The 21,052-nt window shown below is 41.9% G+C and overlaps 1 protein-coding gene across 1 annotated transcript; it reads right to left on the reverse strand.

Annotated features, from left to right (window-relative positions):
• Positions 1-4,061: 4,061 nt before the first annotated feature.
• RAB33B (RAB33B, member RAS oncogene family) lies at positions 4,062-12,546 on the reverse strand. Its single transcript, XM_042051938.1, has 2 exons — positions 12,212-12,546; positions 4,062-6,945 (listed from the first exon to the last, which is right to left on the reverse strand). Exons 1-2 carry the CDS (start codon positions 12,452-12,454, stop codon positions 6,502-6,504), a joined length of 687 nt encoding a protein of 228 aa, XP_041907872.1. The 5' UTR covers positions 12,455-12,546; the 3' UTR covers positions 4,062-6,501.
• Between the last annotated feature and the right edge of the window lie 8,506 nt (positions 12,547-21,052).

Consider the following 21,052-nt stretch of genomic DNA (forward strand, 5'->3'; position numbering starts at 1 on the left):
GATTTTAAGTACACTCATCACTTTCTTTTTAGTCAATATTAGTTGCTGTATATGTTATGTTTATGGTGGAAAAGTACCTGCAAATATTGCTAGGCCCTTGCCTCCCACTCAATAACCGTAAGACTGATTCAGGATGACAGATGGTGTTTTCAGTTTCCAAATTCTTTGCTCTAAGTGTATCTTATAACAGTTCCTTCTGTGTTTCTTGTTTTGTCTGATGCAGGCAGGATCTCAACCCCAAATGACTTAAGTTTTTGCTTCATCCAACAGTTCTTCACCCATAGAACCTGAGAGCTGGAGCTTTAAAGCAGATGCTAGAGCTGGAAAACTACCAGTGTCATGTACCACACATCAAAAAGAGTTGGAATTCCACACAGCGCACCCCCACGTGTTGCGTTATGATGCCAATATATGCATGGTGATCAAAAATACATATATGTGAATATACATGTTTTCTGGCCATCATTTTAAATATATCGTGGTTTGACACTGGTTTAAACACCAGGTACCCACGAAAACCGTAACAAAGGGCTTATGCATTGAGATAAGGACTGGGAGAAAGCACTTTTAAGGCCAAAACAGGCTCAAATTTAAAGGTATAAAGTAAATTTATTATTAACCGAGTCAGAGAAGGATAATGAGAAGTAAAATAAGCCTTTAAAACACCTTCCCCCCCCCCCCCCCCCCCCCCAAACCCTCCATCCTTCCCACCGATAGCGCAGGGAGACAGGGTGTGGGGGTTTTTGGTCAGTTCATCACTCGAGGAGTTTCTCTTCTGCTATGCTGTGGGGTCCTTCCCACAGGTGATAGTTCTCCATGAACTTCTCCAGCATGGCTCTAATTTCACGAGCAGCAGTCCTGCCCAACCTGCTGTAACATGAGTCCCCCCCACGGGCAAAACAGTTTTCCCAGAACTGCTGCGACATGGGTCACTGGTCCACGAGGTGCAGTCTTTTAAGGATAGGCTGCTCTAGTTTGGAAGCAAGGGCTTTCTCTCTCTATCTCTGGAAGCCAGGGCCCTCTCTCTCTATTCAGGTCCCCCACTGGATTGCATCTTTTCTGGCCTCCACTTGCTCCAGTGTGGGCACCTTTCCCACAGGCTGCAAGCAGATTTCTGCAACCCCCCATGGACGTCATGGATTACAGGGAGAGAGTTTGTTTTATTATAGTCCTCACCATGGCTTGCAGAAGAATCTCAGCTCTGATATTTGGAGCACCTCCTCCCCCTCTTTCCTTCCACTGCCCTTGGTGCCGCCAGGTTGGTTTTCTCCACGTTCTCACTTGCTCCTCTTCTCTGACCAGAGGGAATAAAAAACTTGTTGCTCATAAGTACCATTGCTAACAAATTCCACTGATTCAAAGATTTCTGCAGGATCTCGCAGCACTGAGAGGTTGATCTCATCTAGGTTCCACGTTGGGGAATCGCTCGCCATATTTCTGCTGCCAGCCATATGGCAGGGCAGTCACCGCCACTGCAGCACTGGTGCCATTCAATGCCTCTCTTCATGCGGGGTGCCAGGAAGGAGAAGCCGCTGTCGCCAACCCTGCCCTTCCGCCCACAGCAGGGCTGACTAAAGGCAGCCAGGCAGGCAAAGCTTGCTGCCGGCCATGCCAAGATGGCAGCGGCCGCACAGCTGCGGCAGCCCCATGGCTGCGCAGCGGTGCCAGGATAGTCCAAGGGTGGTGCCTTGCCACCTCTGGGAAAAAGCTGCACCTGCGTGGTTTTGATTTTCTTCTTAAATATGTCATCACAGAGGCATTACCAGCCTCTCTAATTGGGCAAGCAGCATGTCCATCTTCAGAGCCATCAGAGATTGGCTCTGTCAGACATGGTGGAAGCTTCTAGCAGCTTCTCACAGAAGCCACTTCTGTGGCTTCCTCCTACCCCCCCCCCCATCCAAAAACTAGGCTGTGTTAAACCAACACAGTATATATAAAGAAAATCTTAAATATCTTTATTTACCATCTACTATCATCATGCATATAAATGAAATATACCTATTTAATGACAGATGAAAGTATTGAAATCAATTCTTTCAGGTCAGACACAATTTGACAAAAGCACTCTGAGCCTTGGAAGCCAAAGGTCAGGGCTGCCAGCATTTGTGCTTTTTAACAGCAGCATCATAGTGACTCAGATATTAGCTCAGAATTGAAGTTAGTACTCAAAGATAGTCACAAGGATGCACAGGAACTTGAAAACCCTCTCTGACGAGCACATGCTTTTTTAAATCTACAGCTGAATCTTTGGTTGCTGAAGCCAGAAGCCCTTCACTGTCTCTAATTTATGAGTGTGTTAAAAATACCTTGAAGTAAATAGAAAAGCTGTTTCATGTATTTTAGGGTCAGTTTAGTCTTTTCCTCTTCATTTGCCCTTCCTTAACTGAAGAAAGGACAGAGGGACAGATGAGTAGGAAGGACAAGGAGCATCTCAACCCCCCTGAGCATTTCAAGTGTTTTCCTGTACAGGAGTGGGTGTGAAGGGTGTGGGGATGACCAAGCTTTGGAGAGGATAAATGGTTTGCAAATGCAACTTCTGCTTTATGACTCCTGATTTAGAGGCCCAACATGATGTTTTTAGCAGTAAATCACTAAGTTTGATTTTCAGAAAGAGGGAGTTTGGCATATTGCCTCACACCGGTCTTTTTCCTGCCTGTGACCTTTCCAAAGGGGTAGTCCAAACAGTAAAAATAATAATAGAAAAGGAAGTACTGAGCTAAGATCAGGGTCTTATGACTCTTAAGTTTTCATATGCTCAGAGCTCCATCCAGCCTGGCCTTGAACACTTCCAGGGACGGGGCTCTGGGCAACAGCTGCTCTGGGCAATCTGTGCCAGTGTCTCACCACCCTTAAGAGAGAAGAACTTCCTAGTAAGAGCAGCAGATTTGTTAAATGCAGGCTAGGGAGAGGATTATGCTTTTTGGGGGGCTTCTTAAAATGATCACTGGTATTGCTATTAATTTCAAATTATTAGCTAAGGATTCAATCATTTGTGGTTCACATTAAGCAGTGGTGATTCAGCAAGGCAGAAAAAAAAATACATGTCAGTAACATCCCCCCAGGGATTGTGCACCTCAGGGAGTGCCGCTGGATGACCAGTAGCTCTTACTTGCCTTCCTTTGGGCTCTGGAAATAGCTTCCAGAACTACGAGGAGCTGCCTTCAGCACGTGCTTCAAATTGGCAGGTGGGAGGCTGTGCAGAGCCCAGTGAATCCCAGAACATCCCTGGAAACCAGCAGCCCTTCTTCCTCTCTCAATGCCCCTTCACAGCCATCACTGATGACACCTTTCAGCTGGATAAATGAGGCCTCCTTTGGGCACTCAGCATCAACAGAGGAAAGAAAAAAAAATCCCTCATCCTCAGAGAGATTCTCAGAACAGTGGGATTTTTTTTGTGAGTCCTACAATAATGACAACTTCTAATGTTATTTATGATTTTAGATTTAAGATTACATGTTGGTGTTGATTTGCAGAGAAAACCAGACTGCCATTTGAAAGTAACATTACTATTACCTTTAAATAACATGGCTCTACATTTATCTGGGAATTGCAATGTTAAGCAACATCAGTCAATGACCTTGAAAGTAGGACTCTGGAAAAAAACGAGTATTAGAATTATACACTCTGGTGGAAGCGACAATACCTACAGAGAGGACAAGGGATATGACTTCCAACGAATTTATAAAAGTTAAAGAGATTTTATTTCTGAACAAGATGAGACTAGAAGAAGAGTGATGGAGAAGACTCCTTAGGGTCTTGACATACATCCAAGGGTTAGTAATTGCTGTTTTTGTAACTGTTCTATCACTTCCCATTCTTCTGGAATCTGAAATAAATCCTGAACATGCCTCTAAATCATCAGGTGAGTGCTTCAGATGCCTCAAAACCACCCAGTCATTGCAAGAAAGCACTAACAGTAGTCCAAGTATTGCGAGTCTTACAAAATTGTCACCCACACAGACAGAAACTAGAAACTCCTTTAACTCCCTCACAGCCTTTTGTTAACTATATGGAATTATATTATCATTCCTATTATAATTATTGAAAACAAGTGATAACAGTTTGTAGCAAAGCCAGTTTATTAGGTTTCTGGGATTGTGCCTTGCCTGCCCCCAACACATAGTAAAGAACCCAACTTTACAATCTGGTAAAGCGAAAATACACATACAAAGTATTCAGTACTCTGACATCCATTCTGTGGGCAGATCACCACTGAAAGCCAGCAAGCAACACTGAATCCTGCATTACTGACCATACTGCCTTGATGGCAGAACCATTAAAACATGCTTTGTACTGAACATGGAATTACACACTTGAACACCATTTCCACACAGTTTTCATGACATGAGGGCCCTTATTTACAAGTTGTGATGACTCAAATTAAAACTTAACAGATGTGCAGGTGTTTCAGATCAAATTTAACAGTAACACTGCAGCTACATTATTTGCTTACCTCAACCCCCAACCTGACTGACTGACTTTAAAATTCTTAATTCTGGGATATTTATTAAAAAAAACCAAAACCCAAAAACAAACAAAAAACCACCAAAACTTTCTGACATACTTAGTATACAAATAATTAAGAAGGAACCTTCTCAGAAAAAGGATTAAGGATATGAGTGAAAAACAATCTGTCCAACAGGACTGTAAACCGTATTTATTTACAATAGTATAAACATAAATTTAAGATCAATCCTTTTCTTAAAGAAATCATTAAGGACACTAGTGTTAAACAGGTGATTTGTTTCTGAAACAACTGTAAATTCTAGTCATGTAAGGTTCAGAGTGAATACAAAAGTTCCCTTTTACAAACTTTTCCTAAGCAAAAATAGTCACAATTGAAGCAGCTTTATACAGGAAAAAGTAGTACCTTTTGTTTAGATTCTTTTTAAACATCTTAATCATATTAGACCAAATTAAATACTCTTTCTAAATCTAGAACAAAATCAATGCATTTTCTTCAATATAAGTTGCAATGAAAGTACATCTCAAGAATTGTAATAGTTTACATAATAATAGTTATCTTGTTTCAGTAATTTGTTTCTAATGTGATCATTACGGTGGCAGCTTTTGAACTAGCCCTTCAATTTAGTTTCCAGTAAGCAACACATGCTACAAATGGCCAATAAAAAAACCTTCATTTATACTTCGAAAACTAAGTCACGAAACACTGTTTGACATGGCACATGAATGAAGTCATAGATTGCGTTCTATGGCTTACATTTCACTTTATGCAACTATGTGAAACTTAGCACCATTTTTATTATGAAACTTAATCTTCAAATAGAACTGGAAAAAGCAGTTGTAACTATGAGAACACAGAAAAAGGTGGTTTAAGAGGAGGAATTTCCCTCATCTGACCCCTACTAGCTCACATTAGTAATGCCAAGGGTGCCCTACATACATTATACAAGCAGGTTTTAGCTCAAAAATCTCTAACAGATTATATACTTGGTAGATTTACTCCATATTTCAAGACCAAATTTCATTTGTGTTTGGAAATATTTTAAGAATGTACCATATTCCTAAACATTCCCATTCCTGAAATATGTTAACAAGTTGGCTTTTCAAGATATTTAAAAAGCACTCATGATCTCTAAAGCCCCGCAAACCCCAATCTTTGAAAACCAGTATGCTTTTGCCAAATTCACCCAATCTTTTACTTACTCAACTGTTTTTACTTACCTCTGAGACACTCAACTCAAATACAGCACCTTTAGAAATATATCATTTAAATTTTAGTAAGATCAGAGAATTTATGGACAGATGGAGTCCCAATTTTTGCCCCAAATCCTGTGCTACAGTACTTTCCATAACATGGTTTAACATAACAGTTTTGTATGACATGCCCATTATGAAAAATTAATGAAGTTTTAAGTATCAAATAATAGGGAGAAGTTTGTCAATTCCGTTACCACTGCCATGAAGAAACAGACCAAGTTCATAGTGTAACAACAGCCAAAATCTAGCAGGTTGCACTGACACTGACAGCCCGAACTTTGACAGACCTGGTTTTTTTGTTTTTATAATAAAAAGGTACCTGCTTACTAATTTCCTAGCAGTCACCTAATATTCCTTCATATGCCAAAAATCTCCCCACTTGCTGACCCAAAACCCAAGTTCCCTGGTTGTCACAAAAGGCTCTTCTACATTATTCCAATGCCAAGTAGCAACCAAAAGTATTAGTAAACCAGCCTACTGTTTATAATCTTACCACAAGTGATGAGAATAACCTCAGGCAGCAAGAGCTCAAGTAGAACCACTTTGTCAAACTTGACAAAGTATGTTCCCATATATTTATAGTGAAACTTAGTAATTCAGAAAGTACAATTACAAAGTGCAAGAGCATGAGATGGGCACACCTACAACAGGTAAAATAAAAAACACATTAAAGTGCCAAAGAGATTTGCTATACTTGCTACCAAAACCTGGAACTTTGCCAAGATCATAATTTTGAAGCACTTGCAAACAAGACAAGGTGATAGCCAGTGACAGTATGACCTAACACCAGCAGGATGTGGTAGGTTTTGGTTCAGGCTTTATACGTATTTCATCATGATCTGGGGGTTGACTAAGCATTAAAGGCTTGTGACTTTTAAGCTTGTGAGCCAGCGTCATGAATATGGCCTCCACATGGTCATTGTCATTGGGGTTCTTGGCAGAGGTTTCAAACAATGGCATGCTGTGAGTGTCAGCAAACTTCTGGGCCAGGTCCGTGGGCACCTGAATAGCACTTCTCAGGTCACATTTATTTCCAACCAGAATCCGTGGGGTGTCATTGGCAAGAAGGTGCTGTTTGCATTCCTCTATCCAGGATGGCAGGCTGTGGAAACTGGCAATGTTTGTCATATCATACACAAACACCACAGCATGTACATTCCTGTAGTAGTGCTGCACCATGCTCTTCCTGAAGCGCTCCTGGCCTGCAGTATCCCATAGCTGTATCTGAAAATGGAAAGATAAGGAGAGGAAAAAATGTTTTACTACTCATCTTGGAAAATAACACAAATTATCTGTAGCGAGGGGAGTTACATGATCACAGAAATCTACTCTTCTGAATTAATCATATTGACAAGTTTGTGCTGAAGAAAATGGTTGCATTCACACAATTTTAGAAACTTTGGATTTCAAAGCTGCTCACAAGCAAGGCCAGGAGGAATGATGACACAACTTGAGAGAAAATACAAATTTCTGAAAGTTTATCGGAGCCTGTATTTTTAAAGATTTTTATAAAAACAAATCCTGAAGTCTTAGCAATAGCACTTTTGTTTGAAAATGAAATATATGTTACTTCCAGTACAACTCTCAGCTGACATGACTTTTGTTATTGCCAAAAATAATATCATCTTCCCCAAAATTCTGTTGTTAGCATGACATTAACTGCCATATAGAAGTAGGAAGAAATCAAACCATGGTTGATTTCAACATCAACAAAAACAGGACAAATAAATCTTTCTCTGCAGTGCATTGGAATCAAACCCTCCTGTGATGAACATCTAACTTAAGCTTATTTAATGCTTAAACTGGGACCGTACTATGGTTTGTAGTATCAAGGCATGCATAAAAGGAAAAAAATAAAAAAAAGCATAAACCTCCTGTTGGTGTAACATGTGACGATCATTTCCAGGTACACACCATTCTGTCCAAACCAGACTGAATGTATGTGCCAGAAGCTTAGTCAGAACAGAAAGACATTCAGAAGAACTGAAATGCTTTCAAATTTCTGGGGTCCAGATTGAAACAAAACAAAACAAAACAAGCTTTGAAGCACCAGCAGACATAAGCAACAACTAACAGAAATTTTAAATACATTGATCATCCTGTGTAATGGCAGCCTGGAGTCCTCAGATGTGTAGAGAATGCTACAGAATTGTGCACAGTGATGTTTACACAGACTTGCACTCCAGGAGACAAGGAACTGCAATGCCCAGCAGTCAGAGCCCCTTCACCTGCAACACCTGTACACTGTCAGAAATAAATGGCTGTGTGGCTCTATCATGCACACCTTAGTGATAGTGAAACATCTGAAAGACATTTGATTTCTTGGGAAAAAGCTGAGTCCTAGCTTCCTATCTTATACAGCTGATCCCAGCCGAGGCAGTTTGATTAGTACTCTGGCTTTTGAGCAGAAAATTTTTCCTCCCTGGGAATGAAAGGAGTCTTCCTTAAGACTCAGAACTCAAGGAATACTAAATGTTCTGTAGACAATGAAGATAAATTTGAAATTTAATCTGTTCTCATGAAAGTCGCAGCCACTATGTAATTGTTGAAATTGTTCTCCCATTACCATAGCTCTGCATTCCTTTGATCCAAAAGTTTCAGTAAAACTTCTTTAGAAATTGTAAATATCTTGAAAGTTGTGTTGTTTACCACTTTAACCAGTGACTTTTTATATTAGAAAAAAGGAAGCCCATCTGCAAGGGAAATCTGCTGAGAGCAAGAAGATGCATCACTGATAGAGAGGATTACAGTATCACCTAAAACTGTTTTGAAAGCTACAACAGTGGAAATAGGGTAAAACTGAATAGAAGCAGATGCAAAGTCTTGGTAACAGTGAGTGACAATAAGGACTTTTTCTTTAAGCACAGGGTTCATCAGATTGGAAATTATTAAAATGGATGACAATCCAGATCCACAAGTCAATCACAGTATGTTATGAATCAGTCGTGTGACAGACTGAAGAACAAAGAGTAAGAGATGTTTCAGAAGTTTTTCTGCAATATTCTATTCAACCCTGGTTATCCATCCCCAAAAAACTCAGACTAGAGCAGGTGGGAATGGCAGCTACTGGTTGCATCAGGGGAACTGAGAATTTGAATGAGAACATCAGAGCAGCTTGGCTTTTGTAGCCCAGTCCAGTTCTCTGCAGCTTTTGATCGAGAGACTTAGAAAGACCCATGTGCAGCTTCTAAAAGGGTCATTAAGAATGTTAGGAAAAGCAAGGCAAGTTGCCCGGGCTCTGATCCCAGAATGGTAGTCAGTTGCAATCGATCTCATTTTAGAATGAAATCTCAGGTTTTGCCAATGGTATTACACTCTACACACAACTGACAGCATCTCCATGAGTCTACACAATTGGACTGAACACAGGCACCTAAGTTTGGGTAAGATTCAGTCACACACCCAGATGAGACATACTTCCAGTTCTGTGCACTTATAAAACATTATAAAGTCAGAAGACTCATAGAAAATGCTCATGAATTTGACAAATTAGAGAAAAAAAAAGCACAGACTGAAGCAATCCCATGTATACACAACATTATGTTAAGGAATCACTATAGATAAATCTTGGAAAATGCTGTATCAAATAAATTTAAAGAGAGAGTTAATTTTCACAGGCAGCTGTGGGCTAACAATTCTCTCCCCAGCTTATTCACAGAGTAGAAATTGGTCATGCTTCAGTCAAGCAGAGATCTTTAAGTGTATTGCCAGCCTTGGGTAAAGATGGGGAAATTAAATTAAAGGTTTACATAACTTGCAAGTGAAGCTTAAACTACAGTTCTTCCTAAATTTCATTTACATGCAGCACTCAAGCTTGAACAGCATTATCTCAAATTGAAGATGTTAATATTCTTGGCACTGAGTCATTTGCACTAAATCCTTTCCCAATGTTGAAAACTGTACACTTTAGAAGTTTCTTTTTTCCTCTTTAGAGGTGAACTTGAGGAAACTGTTCCATTTCTACCTCTTCTCCCAAATATTTTCTCTACTGGAAAAAAATACCGAAAATGTTCACGTTAATGGGTGTGCACTGATGAAGTAACATTAAGATTACTATTTCATTGTTGGTCCAGTAACACCCATCTTCAGGGGACCACAGTTTTTATAACAGCCCTTTAAAGTATATAGTTTGATTGATTGGTTTAACAGCATAATTCGGCTAATAAAACTGTACAGAATCCCTTGGTCATATTCCCTAAGAAAAACAAATGGCATAAAAAATATTAAATACACTGACTCAGCTATCACATCGCACCTTCTGATTCCGTTCTATGTATCCAGAAAGGCTTTTTTCCAAACAAGGACTCACTTAGTATGTGTGTTTTATAACACACTGGTAAAAACATAACTGGCCTCAATGCTGTCTCCTTTAACAAGACAAAAATTGGAATAGCTCAAAGGTACAGAACATGATGTTCGGACTTTCTTCTTTGGATTTCATTTGCATTTTGCTCTTTTAATGTAGGTCAGTGAAGACTAACATCATTGTTTTCTTCAATTTTCAATGCTTAGATTAACTGAGGAAGAGTAAAATTTAGAAGGCAGAAAATCCATTTGTTGAAAGTTTTAATTTACTCATCACATTTAGGCATCAGTGTTTGATATGAAGCTGTTCAGCCTACTGTACAAGGAATATACTTGTTCGTATGTCTTGGAATTCTACACAATTACTGTGTGGGAGATCCTCAGCGAGAACTGTGCTTGTGTTCCTGCCAATGACACAGCACTTTTCCAGCTGTCAGGGAAACACTTACTGCTGTAGCAGCACAAGAAAGAACCATCCAGCTGGCTGGGGGAAGGGACAAGAGGGAAGACACTACTTTATAACCTCCTCCTTCGATGCAAGAGGAAAAATTCCCTTCAGGGCACAGCAAGGACTACAATAATTCAGTTCATCAGAGCTTCTCTCTCTTCGTTCAACTAGCATTGCTGGAGCTGATTGCTACACATCAGGAAGGTGAAGAGGAGTGAGAGAAGTTGCCAAAACCGCCCAAAATTGGTTCAAACTTGACAACACTCCCACTAAAAACTAGAGTCCTGGCCATAATGACAAAATTCATTCCTTTAATGCTGAAACAGAACTTGCACAAAACAATGTGCCTCAGAACAGCCTCCTTCACTTCTCCACCTTCCTCAACCAGAACTGGTTTATTTTACAGGTAATATTCTCAAGAATGCAGCAAAACGATCTACAAAAACATATATAACAGAATGGCACAATAACCTATGTGAAGCATCTTAGAGCTGTGGATTACTCTATGTTCTTCTTCACTTCTCTCCAATGAAGGCCAGGCATCATTCAGAGGTGATGAAAATGCCAGTCAATAAGATGGTGCTGACAAAACAATATCCCTCAGGAGTTCTCTCCTCTGTCATGAACAGCAACGGACAAAGGAGTACAGAATTTCAGCTGTCAGACAAGTTCTAGTCAGTGGTTTTACAAAAGAAAACCAAAAAAACCCCAAAGATTCCTATTCACCTTTCATTTTTAGTTGAAAAAGGATATGAGATAAAAATCCCACAAAAGCAGGAAAGCAAATTGGCTCTCCTATTCTTCTATATCCTCCATAATTTCTTTAATCAGTAAATAAGCAAGGAAAAACTACAGCTTTCAGCTACATAATGGTAAGCTGTAATTATAACGTCTGATGATAACAAATGTCCAAGTACAAGCTCAAGACTGCTGTTAACTTCCTTTTTCTGCACAAATGAACTTTTCTCATAAAAACAAACTGTAACACAGAAGCAGACTAGGATTCTGTTTAAAACCATGTTGGTAAATAAACTGCATTTGTAAGCTGTTACAGAGTATTCTGCAAATGCCTGTTAGGATCAACATACAGCAAACTTAACAGAATCGTAAAAATTAGAAGCCGAAACACATTGCTCAATCCTGAACAATATTCGATTGCCTAATATTTTTAAAGCAAAATTATCATAACAGTGGCACCTACACAGCTTTGTGGTGTTGAAGGTTAAAGCAACTATGATGTCTGATGAACAAAGAAGCAGAATTTCTCAGAGGCAACACGCTGCTGATACCAGGCACAAATAAGACGAAAATACTGCTAAGAGATCTATATATAAATCCATTGTAAAGATAAATTACTGATTAACACTTGACAAAAAATGCACGAGGGTCTGGCCTACGGTAGGAATTGGCTCATCATCACAGAAACCTACATCGTGACTACCTTTCCAACAGGAGCAAGACCAAGCAGTAGAACAGTTTCAGGGCAGACACAACGGCGGCTGCTGGTGACGCGACCCCGCCGAACTGAACTTCGGGGGTACGACGGTGACAGAAGGCCTGGAGACCGCTGCGAGAGGTGCGGCCCGGAACATCCCGCTCTCCCTTCTCCCGGCCGCTGGAGCACTGTGCCAGGCGCGGGCCGGGCCGGGCCGGGCCGGGCCCGGCGTTGCCCCTCCGCCCGCCGCCCCCTCAGCCCGGGCCGCTCCCGGCGCTGTCCCGGGCCGGGCCCCGAGGTACCTTGATGCGCTCGCCGTCGATGGTGACGGCCCGCTCGCGAAAATCCACGCCGATGGTGGCCTCGGTGCGCTGCGGAAAGCGGCCGGCGCAGAAGCGGTAGGTGAGGCATGTCTTGCCCACGTTGGAGTCCCCGATGACGATGATCTTGAAGATACGCGAGCGGGCAGGGGGCAGCGCACCGGGGAGCGCCCCGGAGCCCGTCAGGCTCAACTCCAGCGAGGACTCGACATCTCCCGCCGCCATCGCGGCCCCGGGAGAGCCGCTACGGGACCCAGAGAGAACCTGCCGGCCACCCACAGCGCGCGACGCGTCACGGCCCGCCGCGGGCCGGTCTCGCGAGAGTGCGGCGGCCAAGCCCCGCGGGCGGGGCCTGCGCGCGCCGGGGCCAGTGCTTGCGTGGCCGCCGCCGGCGCCAGGGGGCGCTGCGCGCGCGGCCCCGCGCACTGAAGGGGCGGGAACGGGACCCGCCGGGAATCTCCGAGAACGGGAAACAGCCGGGAATATCCGGGGCTGCGGCGTGCGGGGAGAGCCCGCACCTCTCGGGGCGGCCTGAATGCTGCGAAATGTGGAATATGCAAGATTTTCTTAAAAAAGGTAGTTCTGTGATGTTTGGTCTTTGTCCACTTTCCAGCCTCATCAAGGAGAAGGGAGACAATCCATGAAACAGAGAGCCGCCAACAAGTCGTAAGTGATGGCCAGGTGTTCCAAAAACAAATTATTTGTTGGTAGAAATGCTGTTACGGTTTGGGGCTAGACAGGCTTCAATATTCTCAGACCCAGGGGGAGGTTAACAAAGCTTGGGAAGAGGGATGTACCTGTGGACACAGTGGATGTCCCATAGTGCCCACCAAAAATGCAGGGGCCACAAGGACATCTGGCAGAACTCTCCAGATAAGGAAGAAACAAATGAAGACAACTCAGTAATTGTGCTGAAATCGGCTCCAACTGGGTAACAGGTAATTCCGGCAGGGGCAGATCCCGACCAGCTCACGGAGCAAGGACCCAAAAAAGGACACCGGCCCAAAAGGAGAGAGAGACTGAGCATGGGGTTAGTTACGATGGGAAGTGAGAGAATCATTCACCAGCAGAAGATAGAATACTGAAAGAGAATTATATGACTTGTAACTAATAAACACTAATCCCTTTATTTGCTAAAATGTATAAATAGGAAAATGCTCTGAGAGTTGGGATGCTTGATCTGTGGAATGCCATGGAGCACCAGGTTTGTGCAATCTGAAATAGATAATGTCTCTCTTGAGTAATTATTGGCTTGTTGCACACGAGGTGACAAATCCAGTTTTTGCAGACCACATGGGGAGCATCCACCAGGAGTTGCATTTGTGAGATGTTTGCATTGATGGCAAATACCCAAAGACAAGAGACCTGGAGTCAGAAGGGGAAGACCAAGAGCATGAGGGCTTGTTTGTAATTGTGGGGAAGGTTTTCTGTGATAATGATGTGACTCAGCCTGCAGTGTGTGGTGTGATGCCGCAGCCCAGGCTCCCCTCAGTTGTCTCAGTGCTGTACAGTCCCACCTCCCTCAGCCTTTCCTTTAAGAGAGGTGCTCCAGTCCTTTAATAACTTCATAGTCCTCTGCTGGACCTCCTCCAAGACCTCCATGTCTCTGTTATCCTGAGGAGCCCAGAACTGGACACAGCACTCCAGACGTGGCTCACCAGGACTAATCAGAAGGGCAGGATCACCTCCCATGACCTTGCTGGCAAAGCTCTGGGGAGCGCTGTGCTCCAGCCTGACTGCGCTGCTGCTGCCATTTATAGTCAATAAGCAAGTTATCCCTGGCAGGGCAGGACACTTGAATTCGAAGGGATTGATGTATTTCTCAAGAAGTAGGAAAGTGTGGCATTGCCTTAAAAATCTGTTAACTCACCAAGGTCATCAACACTGGTGAGAGGTAAGGTGCAGACGTTGAGTTTAAGCAATGTCCACCAGCAAAAATTTTTAAAGAGTTTAACCCCTACAATGGAAAACAAATGTAGATTACAGTAGTTGAGAGAACTGTTGCCCTAACAGGGCGTTTGCAAACTGATAGCTGAGCCAGACTTCCTAAGGTTTAGATCAGATACCTAATAATAACCTTGGAGAGTCCTCCTCTTTTACCCTGCTACACATGCCCCATACGACTTGGGGTTTCTACCTGCACAAATAATAAATGATCTTGGGATCCTATAGAGCAACTGTCATGTGGTTGAAGGACAGTGCTTTGAGCAACCCATTATTACTCATATAAAAACAACAGGGTAGATAAAATTTAAAAAGCATTAAAATATCCTGAGTTCAGAGCAACTTCAGTTACAGTGCCCATCTTAATTTTTGTCACTCCCTTTCCTCCTGCCCTTGGACCAATCCCTAAGACTGTAGAGATGTTCCTCCACCCTGTAGTCCTCTTCTGAGACAGGATGATGCCATTTATGTTCTCAAACAATTAATTCTGTCAAAGAAAAGGAGTAATTTTATTGAAAGGAGATTGAAGGGTGGGGGGAGGAGGTTGTGCCACCCTCAAGTTCCTACTGTCCCTTGCACAGAATTGTTCGTTCTTGCAGCCAGAATGTAAAATGTGTTTGGCTAAGGAGAGGAAGCACAAGCAAGCCCATCTCTATAGCCCAATGATCAAAGAATTATAGAAATGGTTATTCTGGTGACGGGTACTCTGATGTGGGCTCTGTCTAGTGTGCTAAAAGGTGAGTTTGAGCAGCTGTTCACGGGGTCTGCCAACCACTCATTTAAATGATTTTGATCTGGGTTATGCCAGGAGGGCCAAAGTGAATCAGAATCAGATCTGAACTCTTCAACAGCTCTTGACTTCTTTTATGTCAACAGCGAGGACTTCAAATGGCAGAATCAACACACCACCTAGTGGCTGAGGACTTTCCTAGTCATTAGTACTCGGCTAATTTTAAGCGGACACCCCGAATACCTTGGCAGTGAATTTGCCTCACGATGCTGCCAACAGCCACCATAGTTCCTGTTTTGTTAGCCCCGAGACAGAATCTCCTTCACGAAGAAGACAGCTGGCCCCTGAAACAATGGACTTAGAGTAAATAACCTAATTTAAACCTGAGAGTTTAAATTTTCTCTCAGATGTGGATGCTTTTGTGTGAGCTATTTCAGTGTGGTACTGGAAACTTCATCACTTCTGCTATACTTGAAGGAATAAAGATGTTTATTAGATCCTTACATTTCATCCAGCACAGACTATTTCTGGATATTCCTTTTCCTTTCCAATATATTTGGAAACCAGCAAATAGAATTGAATTTATTTATAGTAACAGAATAAATTAAAAACGCTTCTTGCTATAAAAGCTTTTGAAAAAGCTTTTGGTTTTTGTCTTGTGCAAGGACAAGTACTTTCAATGGGCTCTTCAGATGTGCTCAGTGAATGAACATGCAAGAGCCTAAATTCACAGCTATTTTTATTTAGCAGATGTAGAATATTTTATGAAAGGGGATTCTGAAAATAGTTGCAAGTCTCTGGACTTGCTTAGCATTTCAAGAATAGTTATTTCTGTTGTCTCTTGAAGGAATATTTAAATGTGTTAGTCCCATGCAAATGCAGAGTGTTCAATATCTAAAAAGAATGTCTACTAGGTTCTAAGTTAAGAAACAAGTAAGGGGGGAAAAGTGTAAGTCTAAGGCTGTCTCATTTACTTGTTTTTTTCTGAAGGTATCAAAAAGTTTCCGGGTGTTTCCTGGTGATTTAATGACAAGTAGTTTAAAAATGCTTTTAAAGTTTCTGCAAAGATACTGTACCTCTGACTTCTGACTTCTTGTGGGGCTTTGGTATGAGGCTTCACAGCCTTCATTTTTGCAGGAAAAAGTCCTGTGGTTTTGCAATGAAAGGTTCTACTACTGCAAGACTTGACTCTGCAAGTCTCAAGGAGAGTTTGACCCCCCACTAACATGTTCCTTTATGACAAAACACAGATGGCAGAAATGTTGGAGCTGCAAAGAACAGCTTTTTAGGAGATGGGGTCCAAGGACCCTGTATGTCAGACTGAAAAAGCAAGTGTTAACACACCGTATTGAAATCACAAAGTCAAATGTCTCATTATCTTTGCACTGAAAATGAAGTTTTGACACAGCTGCTTTACTGCCGGTTACCAGACTGTGCCTTTCACATTCACTTCCATGCCCTTGTTCTTGTCAAAACTATAAACCAGAAAGCTTTCTGAAAATTAAAAGCAATAAAAGCTTTCCCATTTTTAGTTTGTGCTTGAATGTTTTTCTCATTACATGTCTGGAATGAGCCTTAAGCCTGTCTGGGTAGCTGATGTGACAGCTCAGTAACTTCGGCATCAAGAGCTTGGCACAGAAACCTGGGCTCTTCACACATCCCAGTCTTGTAGCAGCACTGCCTGCACATCCTGGCTCTGGTGCTGGGCATGCCCTCTGCCCTGGTGGGATGGCTCATCCAAGGGGAATTAGAAAAAACAGGGAGCATCTTGACAGCAGAGCTGCAGACTGCCAGTGAGCAGCAAAGTGTATGTTAAACCAAAAACTGTGTCCCTGCTTTCTCTGTCCCTGTCATTGTACATGCTGTGCTTAAGGGTGTCTGTATGTCCCAAAGGGTCATCAAATGCCATGAGGCTTCTATATTTACCTGTGTGCACCAATGCCCTAATAAATCATCCCCAGGCAGCAAACAAACCCAGTTGTACTGTGATCTCCCAGAGATTTGCATGCATGTTGATACCTTGACTCACAAGACTTTAATGTAAGGTTATATTGTGCATTTTATTTTCTGGTAACAGGTTTTTCTTCCAATAGTTTAATCCCAGGGTGTGGTTTTATTACTTATTTCTGCAAGAATAAGCTCTTCTCCTTTTCACCAGGCTCACTATTGTAATGCAGGGCATAGTCCTACTGTGATTTCAGCTAAAACATTGAATAAAAATACACACAGTCATGGTTTCATCCCAGCCAGCCACCAAATCCCACAGAGCTGCTTGATCACTCCCCCACCAGCAGGAGCAGGGAGAGAATCAGAAGGGTAAAAGCCTAAAAACTCATGAGTTGAGATAAAGACAGATTCATAGGGAAAGCAAAAGCCACACACACAAGCAAAGCGAAACGGGAATGAATTCCCTGCTTCCCATGGGCAGGCAGGTGTTCAAGCATCTCCAGGAGAGCAGGGTCCCATCACACGTAACTTGGGAAGACAAACAGCATCACTCCAAATGTGCCCCCTTTCATCCTTCTTTCTCTTTACTTTAAATACTGAGTGTGATGTCACATGGTCTGGAATATCCCTTTGGTCAGTTGGGGTCACCTGTCCTGGCTGTGTCTCCTCCCACCCTCCCAGGCAACCCCAACTTCATCACCAGTGCGGCAGCATGAAAAGCAGAAAAGGCCTTGGCTCTGTGTAAGCCCTGCTCAGCAATAACAAAAACATCTCTGTATCATCAACCCTGTGTTCAGCACAAATCCAAAACACAGCCCCATAGTAGCCACTGGCACTGCACAAAGGACACCCCTGTGAAAGAACATCAGTCTTCAAGGTGTCAGTCACAAATACCTCCTTTTTGAGAGGGCTGCAGGTGAGGGAATGTTCAAAAGCAAATAGTATGATGTATTTGTGCTATTGCAAATACTATGATCTCACCAGGAAGAACAATTTATAATGTATGTAGCAAAAGAAAAAAAACCAACCCCAAAACAGATGGGGCCCATGCATCTGATAGTATAGGTAGGTATGAGACAAAAGCTGTATTTTTCTGGTGATTTGCTAAGATGTCCTTTCAGATACCAGATTTATACACTTTTTTAGTGTATTCAGAGTATAATCCTTATAAGTAAGGATAAGTACTGCTTGTTTATGACTTATTCCAGTGGCTTCAGTCTTTTGTCTCTTCTTAACACTTGGCAACAGCCAGTGCCTGCAGCCTGGCACTGAGCTCAATTTGCCTCCTCAGCTTCAGCCCAGCTTACAGCACAAGGCTGTTCCTCCATATAGGTAAATTTAGGTCACCATGCGTTTTTCACGTTGCTTGTATGCAATTTGTGTAACTGCAATTTAGAAAAGGCAGGATGGTTTCAGTGCAATTGGGGTCCTGCAATATTAAACAGAACATAAAGGACATGGTGAAAAGACCAGGGGACAAAACAGGAATTCAAAAGTACAAACAAGTTCACTCTGCAATAAGGCAAAGATTGGGTTTTTTTCCCAGCTCAAACATTTCACTAAGATATTTGGCTGATACTGCAAGTGAAATGAGATGCAGAGTTGCGAACGTTTGATGATTCCAGTGAGGAAAAGAAATACTTGAAATGCACGTTATAAACAGCCAGAAGCCAACATTTTCCTAAAATTTTATAAAAATTCTTGCAGGTTATAAAGACAACAGTAAGAAAAAATAGCAAATAATTAATAAAAGCAGCCTAATAGATTATAAGGAGTGTCTGGTTTAAAGCTTCATATTTTTGCAATAAAATCATACAAAAAAACATGCAGTGGAACAGAACTGTTCCTCCTTTCAGGGACATCTCTGTGGTCCTCTTAGAAGAATGGGGCCATGGCTCTTGGTTTTGGGATGTTCAGGAGAAAATACCAGACACTGAAAGAGCCCTGACAAACCCACCACTTGCACTTACCATGGAAATGCCAGTCTTTCTGCACGATCCACTCAACAGCCACATCATTGCTCCCCATTTACTTTCCTCTAAGTAAAGAGCATTTACACATCCCCTGGGTTCACTGCATGAAGGCAAATTGAGAATAAAGGCACTTTGCATGCACTCCAGCATTTTGAGGGACAGAGGAACCACAGAGAGATGTTGTCTTTCTGCTACTGCACATGGGGCCTTCAGAACAGATTCCAGAAGCATAATGACATGGTGGTAGGAAGATCTTTTATACCTGATGGAGTGGAGGGGTACTGATGGAAAGCCAGAACTGAGAGATTTATGCAGATAAAATAATGCCTAACCTGCCAGGCTACCTTGGCTCCTCATAAATGTTCTGTGCTTCAAATCACAAGGAGCTGTTCCCAGAAATGGAAGGGGGCAGTTTCAAAGGATGAAAAGTTCAAGGCAGGCAGTTTCCCAGCACAAATGTTGCTTCCCTCCCACAGAACAATGAAGTTATGAGCACATGGATAAGGAAGGGATGCTATTTTTTAGGGGTGCTGGTTTTGAGTAGAGCATAATCTGTGTGAAGGAGCCCTTCCTGAAACAAGATCCCCTTTGTGATCCAAATGGGTGAATATGAGGATATCGCTGCTATCACTTCAAGTATCGCACCCACCACCTTCCCTGCAGGCATCCACAACCATAGACCCTGCAGGTGTTGCAGCCCTGGTGCTCCCTGGAGACAGGGTTAATCAGAGCTGTTACACACAGTTGTTAACAAATATGTTTTTCCAGGTAATCTGAAATGCCAGGTACACAACACGATAGGTTCCTATATTGCTGTATCTGCTTGGCTACTTTTGCTACAATTTGTCAGCATTACCATATTTTGCATGTTAATTGATTAAAATCGCAAGATACTCTGGGACACTGGATCAGGAAAACTTTGGGATCAGAAGGGCTTATGGATGGGGAAGAGAAGCCTTATTTTATTTAATCCCCAAAAATTGTATCTGAGGAAAATAGCAAATGCTTTTTCATTCAGCTTGCCTCTGAACACCCATTTATCCAAATCCCCATATTGGCTCTTTGTAGTCTGAAAGCACAAAGGATTTTTTTGTTGTTGTACATACTGTTAGTTTCTGGGCTAGGATAGACAGCTCCCTGGCAAGGTGGTTCTTTTCCAGCCTGACTCCAAAGGGAGTCACAGCCTTTTCCTATTAACCTTTTTTTTCTTTTTTTGAGACCGGCACCCCCAGTAACAGCTCATCAGCTTGGGAGGAGACAAGGGGAATTAAGGGAACTGGCCGAGGGATTCTTTATTACAAAGCTGTTGGGCCATTCAAGGAGGACCCTGAACCCTACAAGGAAACACTAGTACTCATTTACAAACAGAACTCAGCATTTTTATTCTTTGATTGACTTCCTGCTAGTTTTGATATTTGCTACCACCAGAGAAGAGCGTAAAAACACAGTACAACATTGTTAACCAATTAGGAAGGCTGGAAGGGAAAGCAAATCCCAGTACAATTGCAAGTAACTTGGTGGAGTTTATAATTAAGATTTTTTTGAACAGATCAGCAATGAAGCAATAAATATGCTGCTGCACTGAACCAACAACAGGATTTAATCACTAAGTTTGTGGTTTATTGCATTACAGTTTAAATGTTTTCCATAATCATACATTCACCAACCAGGTAAATGACACTTTTTCATATGTTTTATGCTAAATGGCTAAAATTATGTAGTAGCCAAACTAGACTAGGACTAGTAGAGGTAGATATTGAATGGGCAGTGCCAGGCAGAAATATTTTGTGAAAGTTACTTCTTTGTCTTTTGTTATGAACAGTTAGCAGGTTTAACACTTTTAATTAAAACAAACATCTTATGGAAGCTATTCTAAGATGCTTTGGATTTTTTAGCAATATTTCTCTTGCAATACTACAAACTCTTGGATATGATATCTCATAAAGTGGACAATTTTTGTCCTCCCAGTTTTCTGCCGTGATTCACATGAAGACTAATATACAAAGTTAGAATCTTTGTGAACATACTACTGGTTTTGCTTGTACCACTCGAGAAGTAATACACATTTACAGCTTCCTTGGCATGGGAAGACTGCATTTATAGTATTTACAGCTTCAGTCATCTTTCTAGTAATAAAAAAGCTATTTTATATTTAATCTAAAATGGAATTTCTATTATGCTGCCTCCTTATAACTCACTTCAGTCTCCTTTTGCCAAGCTGCTCAATCA

The sequence above is a fragment of the Corvus kubaryi genome, unplaced genomic scaffold, assembly GCF_017639235.1.
Source record: "Corvus kubaryi isolate FWS band 111438036 unplaced genomic scaffold, C.kubaryi_AGA036_p1.0 77, whole genome shotgun sequence".
NCBI classification, from domain to species: domain Eukaryota; kingdom Metazoa; phylum Chordata; class Aves; order Passeriformes; family Corvidae; genus Corvus; species Corvus kubaryi.